Here is a 9585-nt window from a genome sequence, read left to right on the forward strand (position 1 = left end):
AAACTACAATTCATTTGTGATTTCCGATAAAAAAAAACGTTCACAGAATTTAAACACGGTACGGAATTAACGATTCATACAAAGCGTGAGTTCGTGGCCACTAAAGGCTTTTTTTTCTTGTTCAACAAATCTATAACCATTTGTCACATAAAAAAACTAAACACGAAAGGCTTTACATTATTTGCTCGTATCTTACAGGACATCATGTCAACACTGTGCTATGGTGTTGATTATTCAGACATCACCAAACAGACAAAGAGTAAGTTAATTACTCCTACAGAACATACGGTGTCTCTGCGCCTGTGGGTATTAGAACGGCGCTGCATAAAATCAACACATAATTATCTACTGTACCGTATTAGTAGCATTGTGGGAGTTGGAGTCCTACCTTTAGCCTGCTGTAGTCCTTCCTCCAGGGACTGTTGCTGCTTGTGTTGGAGGGGGTGTTGAGGTTTGGGTCTGACTAGGTTCCCCTCACTGCCCGCCCTCATCAGTCTCTCCCCCACCCTCAGCATACAGGAGCGGTTGTTCCCAGGGCAGTCCTTGCGTACAGACGGCTGTTTGGAGCCTGCGGACGAAGGTCTGCCCAGCCGCGACGACGTCGACTTGGACATCTTCCCAGTTCCGACGACAGCTTCGCTCAGATACTCCAGGGTTGTCTCCTATATCCCCCTGGGTTCTTCTGTGTCTCACACAGGTCACTCTCACTTTCTCTCTCTCTCTCTCACACACACACACACACTGTCAGTCTGGTTTCCTCTCTCTCTCTCTCTCTCTCTCTCACACACACACACACACACACACACACACACTCACACAGACACACACTTCTATCGGATTATACGTCTAGTTTCCTCTCACACTCACACACACACACACAAACACACACATACACACACAGACACACAAAGCCTTCTGTCAGTTTGTCATTCAGTCCTGTTGACAACTCAACTCTCTGGGCTCCCCTGCTGTCTGTGTGCCAAGCTTGAGTCCCTGCTCCTCAGCTCCTGGAGACTGTAGTTGATCAGCTGTTGGAAGTGGATCCACGTGCTCTGTGCTCTCTGCTGTACGATGCTGAGCTGAGCCTCGCAATGCTGACGCTCCGCGCATCCGCATGAGTAGAGTCACAAGCCTCTGTCCTCTCTCTCTCTCTCTCACACACACATACACACAGACACACTATCTCTCTCTCTCTCTCTCTCTCACTGTCTCTCTCTCTCTCTGTCAGTAATCTCTTCACGTTTCTAGTAAAAAAACAATCCTCTGTTGATCCCTGCTGGTGTCAAAACGAGTCCTAATCTACTCAAACTAACGCTGGGTAAATCTATGCTATAATATGTAGATAATCTCTACATAGGCAGAGAGAGAGCGAGAGAGAGAGTGTGTGTGTGTGTGTGGTGTTTGTGTGTGTGTGTGTGTGTGTGTGTGTGTGTGAGAAAGAGTGAGGAAAGAGAGAGAGAGAGAGAGAGAGAGAGTAAAGAGAGAGAGTAAAGAGAGAGGGACAGAGAGAGAGAGAGAGGGAGGAATGTTTACACAGTATTAACGACATAAGGTTGTGGACAGGTGGGCAGAGCAGAGTTTATTACAGTGAGACAGTTGTCTGGCTGCTGCTGGACGTAGCCTGGTCATTCCAGCGCAGGCAGCCCTCGTAGCCTCGCTGGCTAACAGAGAGCCGGGCACGTTCTCCAGAGTGCCCAGTTCTGATTGGCTGCCTCTGGGCCATGTCCAGGCCCTCCCGCCCCTCCCGCCCCTCCCAGGACTCTGGTGAAAGGAGAGCGATGTGGAAGTTCTGGTCTGGTGATAAGACGGCCTTGAATTAGATTATTATTCTCCATCCTGCACACCACTGTTCACTGAACCACTGTCCTTCATGCGTTAGGGAGTGTTCAGGACGTCCGACTGTCCCAGTGCTGCTCTCCCTGCCTCTCAGGGAGAAGCCAAGCCTTCCAGCGGAGGCTGGTGGAGGCAGAAATCGGAGGACAAATGTTTGATACTATTCCTCATTCCGTTTCACGCATTACAATGAGCCCCGTCCCCCACTGAAGTCCGTACGGAGCCTAGAGGGGATTAGGAGTCAAGTGGTATCACTGGGATCAACAGAGACAGGAAATCACGGATGAGGAGATGTCATGTGATCCCATCTGGACACTCCATGGATCTCATTACTCTGAGCCTGCTTTCTCTGTGGTTCACAATGACGTTTTAAAGGTCCAGTATGTAACATTCAAGCATTTTAGAGGTTTCCTAATGGTTGTAATGACTATGCTTTATCGGTAGTGATCAGGATGCCTTAATAAGATCCCTTGAAAGACATATTGCATTTACAAACGTTTTTTTTTAATTGGTCAGGAAAAAACGCTGTCTAAAATGGAGTGTCCCGACTTGGTTTGCATATAAACATGTTGTTACTGCCAGGGGTGTTCTAGGGGAGTGGCCTTTCTGTCACTGGTGGCTGCCTCTTGGAATCGTGGGCGCACACAGAAACACAACAGTTCATGTCTGACATTCCAAGTCCATTTTTGGGGGGTTATATTATCATTACGGAGGAGGTTGATGAATTTTGCCACGATGGCCAGAGGTGTCAGATTTCTGACCAACTTACGCTCCTTTAAATGAATCTCTTGTACTTAACAAAATCTTGGTTATGAGGCCTTGGTTGTGGTGACATTCATCGGTCTTTGTTAACCCATCATCAAATCAAATCAAATCAAACTTTATTCATAGAGCACACTTCGTACACAGACGCAACACAATGCGCTTCACAGGAAAAACGAATAAAAACAATTAAAAAGACAACGAGACAAAACATCAGACGCGTGGCACCAAAAACTGACTACAAACCACGACTTTCCAAGAACCAGGTCGAATGGGTCCGAGGTGGTTATGAACGGGGTGATGAGCAGGCTAGCCCTGCGGCGGATCACTCATCCTCCAGGCCCACCAGACCCTGGTCACCCTGATCTCACTCACCCTGGTCCTGCTGCAGGACCTCGTGGTGTTCGACTGGCCTAAATAATGTGTTTGTAATTCCATCCCTGGTCTGGACGTCTCCCAGTCAACTGACCCAGTTCAATCATCACTATAAAGGACTGGGGGGGGATGTCTTTCTGCACTGGTGAGGAGGAGGGAGACTCATCCATTGGACTGGTACAGGAGGGAGACTCATCCATTGGACTGGTGAGGAGGAGGGAGACTCATCCATTGGACTGGTACAGGAGGGAGACTCATCCATTGGACTGGTGAGGAGGAGGGAGACTCATCCATTGGACTGGTGAGGAGGAGGGAGACTCATCCATTGGACTGGTACAGGAGGGAGACTCGTCCATTGGACTGGTGAGGAGGAGGGAGACTCGTCCATTGGACTGGTGAGGAGGAGGGAGACTCGTCCATTGGACTGGTGAGGAGGAGGGAGACTCGTCCATTGGACTGGTGAGGAGGAGGGAGACTCGTCCATTGGACTGGTACAGGAGGGAGACTCGTCCATTGGACTGGTGAGGAGGAGGGAGACTCGTCCATTGGACTGGTGAGGAGGAGGGAGACTCGTCCATTGGACTGGTACAGGAGGGAGACTCGTCCATTGGACTGGTGAGGAGGAGGGAGACTCGTCCATTGGACTGGTGAGGAGGAGGGAGACTCGTCCATTGGACTGGTACTTCTGGATAACTCTTAGCTTTGGGTTGACTTGTAGGCTTAAGCTAATTTCAAAAGCTAACTTTGCCAGACAAAAATAAGGGAAGGCCTATTTACTGATGGTTTATTGCTTATCGGAAACCAAAATAAACAATATAAATGTAATTCCTGAAAAATTATATTTGATCAAATATGTGAAAAATCCAGACTGGGCTTAATGGGGACCAAGTATAGCCACCCACGGGTGTTGAAAATAAGCCCAAATCATGATTTAGTGTATTTCTATGTTAGAAATACAGAAATAAAACATACTTAAGCTGTGTGCAATAGTTATATAAGCATGTAGACTTGTAGAGGCGTCTTCAGCTGTGATCATCCCCTCACTCCAGTCCTAGCCCTCTGTATCATGGACTGGAAGGGTTATTGTGGTCTGTATTTGCAAGCTGATGTCCAGAAATATCTCCGGAGCACATGTTCCAGAGGGAGGCACTTTCTGCTGTCATGACTCTCTGAGGCACAGGAATAAAATGGCTTTAATAACAGGAGAGTGAGTGTGTGTGTGTGTGTGTGTGTGTGTGTGAGTGTTTGAGAGAGTGTGGGTGTGTGTGTGTGTGTGTGTGTGTGTGTTTGAGAGAGTGTGAGTGTGTGTGTGTGTGTGTGTGTGTGTGTGTGTGTGTGTGTGTGTGTGTGTGTGTGTGTGTGTGTGTGTGTGTGAGAGTGTGTGTGAGTGTTTGGGAGAGTGTGACTGTGTGTGAGAGTGTGTGTAAGAGTATGTGTGAGAGTGTGAGTGTGAGTGTGTGTGTGTGTGTGTGTGTGTGTGTGTGTGTGTGTGTGTGTGTGTGTGTGTGTGTGTGTGTGGCTATTTTAATCCCTGCTCTCCCTGTTCGTGTCCTGGGGATGGGCTTGGCCGAGGGGGGTTTCCCTAGCCAGGAGAAATAGGCCTTAACACAGCAACGCAGCCCAGCCCTGAGGGCCTGTGTGTGTGTGTGTGCGTGTGTGTGTGTGTGCGTGTGTGTGTGTGTGTGTGTGCGTGTGTGTGTGTGTGTGTGTTCCCTCACAATCAGGGTTATGGGAATATGACCTGGCATGGGCGCTATGACCGCTGATCACGTGAGCAGCTGATTCGCTGTCCGGGGCTACCTCGGGGCAAAGACGCGGTGCCGCACGTTCAAAGCTCTGGCCTCTAGAGCCTCGTATAGAGACACTGGAACACTGTTGGAGGGAATGTCAAACCATCTATAGCCTACGTTCCCGCTGTGGGTTCAGCATCACATTCATGTCTCTGAACACTAATGGCACGCGTTAATGGCTTCACAAGTTGAGCGTTTTTTTTTAAATAGCATTCCCCATCGTGTGTTTAGTCCACTGGCTATTTTTTTGTATTATTAAACACATCACAAGCAGCCTTTTCCTAATGACGATGAGCTAACTTATTTAGAGTGTTCACTGTTTTCAGATTTCCTATAAACTGAACAGTGTAGATAAATAATTACAGACTATGCTAAGCTCATAAAGCACCTATCACAAATACATTGGCCAGATGTGATGCATACAAGTTCAGTATTTGTAGCAGTAGGCTATCAAAAATGGATCTCAAAGGAACATGGGTGTCCTCTCAACACTCTCTCTGAGGCCCTCGTGTGGCAAAAGAGTAGTATTACATTCATTCAGTCTAAAATGATCACCTCTTTCCCTCAAAATGAGGAAAAATCCGTAAATCACAATCAATATCCACCATTTTCAAAACATCAACATACCGTGACAAGGTTTGTTCCCTGCTCCGGCATGAACACAAACACACCATGTTGACACAAGTAACTCCATTCAGGAGGATTAGAGGCGAACAAAGGCGTCCTTATCCCAGCTGAGTTATCAGGAAATTAGATTGTAGATTAGATTGTAGATTCTTGTCACGTTGATTTTGGTTTCCTGGGAGCAGTGACAGAGCCACATAAAAGCTACATCTGGGCCTCAGAATAGAGTAGAATAGAGTAGAGTAGAGTAGAGTAGGGTAGAGTAGAGTAGAGTAGAGTAGAGTAGAGTAGAGTAGAGTAGAGACACAATACAACAGCATAAAACATGACAAATGACCCTGGCTAGTCGGCTCTATGAATACTGATCTATGATCAGATTTGCCTTTTAGATCGTAATGAATAAGGTTACAGGGAGGGACCTGATCCTTGATCACCACTCCTACTCTGAGACGCTTTGTGAATAAACCTCCTGGTCAGGGGAGGCCGGTGGAGGTAGAAATCAAATGTTATACCATTTCTCATTCCATTCCATGCCTTACAATGACTTCTGCCTCCACCAGCCTCCCCTGTGTGAAAGAGGACAAGAGAACCTTAGCGACTGGCTTATGGTTTATTGATTTTTTATCCCTACTCTTGACCACAAAAACAGACTGGAGAAAGGACAGAGGACAGACCAAGCACAGGAGAGGCAGTACCACATATCCTCATAGATCTGTAGGGATTGTTTCCTCTCCTGCGGCCCCTCCAAATTAAACATGACATTCTTTATTTCTGCAGACTCAGCATAACATGTGTTATGATCCAGGGGAGGCTGGTGGAGGTAGAAATCGGAGGACGGGCTCATCGTAACGCATGGAACAGAATGAGGAATGGTGCCACACGTGTTTTGATACCATTCCTCATTCCGTTCCATGCATTACAATGAGCCCGTCCTCCGGTTTCTACCTCCACCAGCCTCCCCTGGTACGATCATAAGGAGAGCCCTACCACTGTTTGTAGCCTAATTGAAGTACAACACTATCATCTTAACCGTGTTGGGAATGTGCCTCCGCAAAATGCCTGTGTGACATCATCAAATAACAGATCAGGAGATCAGATGATAACAGAACTAAATTTAGAATCTAGAATAGAATCTAGAACATAATACCCTGTTGTGTTCTAATGACTCTCTCCTCTGCCCCCATAAACAAACCATATGCCAGATTAAAACCTCAAAGTGTCAGATGCTCTCAAAACCTCTCACTAATTAATTACTTGATCTATTTGCATATGGAAGGGGGGCTTAGGTCTACATCGGCTGATCGGAACAGGATGCCACTTGTTCCAAATATTCCCCTCCTCTTCCTCGTTGATGTTGTTGTCACTGTGGTGGGTTGGCCTATAGCTTTGTTTTGATTATTTCTCTCTCTCTCTCTCTCTCTGTGTCCAATCTGTCCGTCTCTGTGGGGTGTGCTGAGATCCCAGGGGGTTAATTTGCCCACTGTGTCTCTGTTAACAAGTGGCCTGCTGGGGTCTCTCTCTCTCTGCATGGCGCTCAGTGACTGGGTCAGGGACTGCTAGCTAGGGGTTTAGCTAATCTACTTTACAGCAGGGTCTTTAGTGATTTCCCCCACTTGAGCTCTGATCTCAACTTTTACTCTCTAGAGTCTAAGCTTGCAACTACATAGAACAAACTGTTTTGCCCTAAAGGGAGGTCATCTCTGATACTGTAATAATACTTTGTTATACAGCTTCAAAATGAAAAGGCCAATATACAGTTTTTTTTTTCAAAAAAATATTTTTTTTTATTTTCTTTGTTCAGGATTCAATATTGTGAACACATGTTGTTTGGAGTGGCTGTAATGCAGTTTCTGTTTTTGCAATAACAGCTCAGATGAACATTTGGCTGCCTGCCCAAATCTGCCCTCGCTGATTAAAACCGCTTAGCTGACCTGATTACCACAGTGACAATCATCATAATAAATCCTTGACATATTACTAACGCCAGTCAAGATGTTGGGATTACAATTTCATAAATGTGCTATGGGCCTTGATTACATTGGATGGAAAAAGGCCTAGTTAGAGAAAAATGTTATCAAAGTAGTTATTACACACAATTGGCTTATCTTAGATTAAACAGCCTAATTAGAGAATGACAATTACATTATGCTCTCTCCATGCCCAGACTGACTCATTCAATCCTAACATCTATGAATATGACATCATGACCCAGGCTACCTCATCATGATCACTGATATCTTTCTTAGGTGACAATGAGGTAGCCTACTGTCACCACAAGGGGGCGACACATAATACACAACCCAATGGCTGTGAGTACAACCACTGCATCAACATCACTGTCACTTGTGACAAAACATGAATCATTTATAAATCATGAGTGACATAACTATCCATAATAAATGACAAATGAAACGGTGAATGATAATATCAAGCCCTTTCACTGAAACACTCCTACTGACAAGCCCTCTCCCATCCGTTAAAAAAGAGTGTGTGAAAGGTCAAAAGGTCCCACAGAAATGCTGTTTTAATTAGCGTCTTAGCGCTCAAATTTAGCACTACACTGGGCTGTGGCTGTGGCTGTGGCTGTGATTCAAAAACAGACAGTTATCAACAGCACAGTGGGAGAACTCAGGCCTATTTAAGAGGCCTTTCCAAATCATGTCAGCGAAGTGTTGTGCGTCTTTACCCTGTCAACTGCAATTAAAGACATTAACTCCGGCCAACATGCTTGCTACCATGCTCCTGGGTGACATCAGAGTGAATTAGATCAATTAGTGTCAGAGTTAACAATGTCTCCTGTTTTCCCTTTTAAAGAAACACACACACACACTTCCCCAATGACTTCATGAGAACCCCTCAGCCCCACTTCCTTACACTGGTGCATCATGGGAGCTTGGCCGTCACAATAAAGAAATCAAATTACTCTGACAGCCCTCTCCACTAATGTGCACTGTGTGCTTCATCAATAGGATTGAATGAATGAAGACACTTAATGAATCATCACGCTGGACAAAGCCGCAGGCCTAGGCTACATTTCAATACTCTATCTGACTTTTTATGCACATTGAAAGCTCATCTCAAAGAACAATATTTTACAATTCTATATCTAGGCCTAAGACCTGATCACTTGAGAACACTAGATAAGAAATCTTTCTAAAACATATATATTTAATGTTTTGTTTCAAGGTTCATCCTTTGGTCAAGTAGAAAATTAACAAATAAAAAAAGCCAAAAATGTATACTGTAGGCTGTATGAAATGTTAGCCTAAATCAAATCTATGCCATAGCGTTGAACTCATTACTTCCTCAAAATGCATGCTAGGCCTATGCTAACCAAGGTTGGTTGGTTGTTAACCCGTGTCTCTGAATGGAGGTCTGGGTCCCTCTACCTTCAAAATGTGACATTGTTCTTGGCTGCAGATGGCCTATTGTTCTACTCCACTGTGGTCCGGACTAATATGAACTAATGACAAGTTGCCCCTCAAAAGCAACAGCCCTCGATGAAAACAACAGACCTCGGGGCTCAAAGAAGAATTCAGTCATAGGCGACACTCAGGACGCATGTGGAATATAAGAGGGCCAAAGGAATAAGAGGATGGTAACTGTGTGTGTTTTAAGGAGAGGTGTTGATAAAGACATAAGAGACAATTACTTCTTCTGTAGCCCCCTCCCCTCCCCTCCCCTCCCCTCCCCTCCCCTCCCCTCCCCCCTCCCACTAAGCCTCCCACCAAGGCACACTGGGGACTTAGATGCCTATTGACGTGAGTGTTATTGATCCTTAGAAACGTCTCCATTCCTAAACCACACAGCTGGGGGGGCGGGGGGGGGGGGGGGGGAAGTCGCCATCACAGCATCTCAAAACAACAAATATCTCACAGCACATAGCTTCAAAATTTAAAAAATTTAAAAAAAGAGAACAACATCACTCACCAATGAAAACAGATAAACAACTCAACCCTCCAAAAAATACCCCCCCAGCTTTCATTCTTTGGCAGAGAGACTAAACAGTTAGATTAATTAAAGCGCCATATTGTGTGGCCCTGGGGGCAGACTCGTACAGTAGAAGCTACGCTGTCTGAGAGGGGGATGGGGGGGGGGGACATACCTAGGGTTAGCCTAGCCTCTGACTGGCTGACTATGGACTGACAAGGCTTCACCATTCTAGAGGGAATAGGCTACATTTCAGTTTTAGGGATTATGT

The 9585-nt window shown here is 45.8% G+C and overlaps 1 protein-coding gene across 1 annotated transcript in view; it reads right to left on the reverse strand.

The window, feature by feature from the left end:
* The window catches only part of LOC310819307 (sickle tail protein homolog), a gene marked incomplete at its 5' end in the record, with an annotated part of 40882 nt that extends 40268 nt beyond the window's left edge, over positions 1-614 (reverse strand). Inside the window, 1 exon segment of the mRNA XM_083690550.1 lies at positions 389-614. Coding sequence (XP_083546676.1) covers positions 389-614 — 226 coding nt within the window.
* Between the last annotated feature and the right edge of the window lie 8971 nt (positions 615-9585).

This window comes from Argentina silus, assembly GCF_951799395.1.
Source record: "Argentina silus genome assembly, chromosome: 18".
NCBI classification, from domain to species: Eukaryota; Metazoa; Chordata; class Actinopteri; order Argentiniformes; family Argentinidae; genus Argentina; species Argentina silus.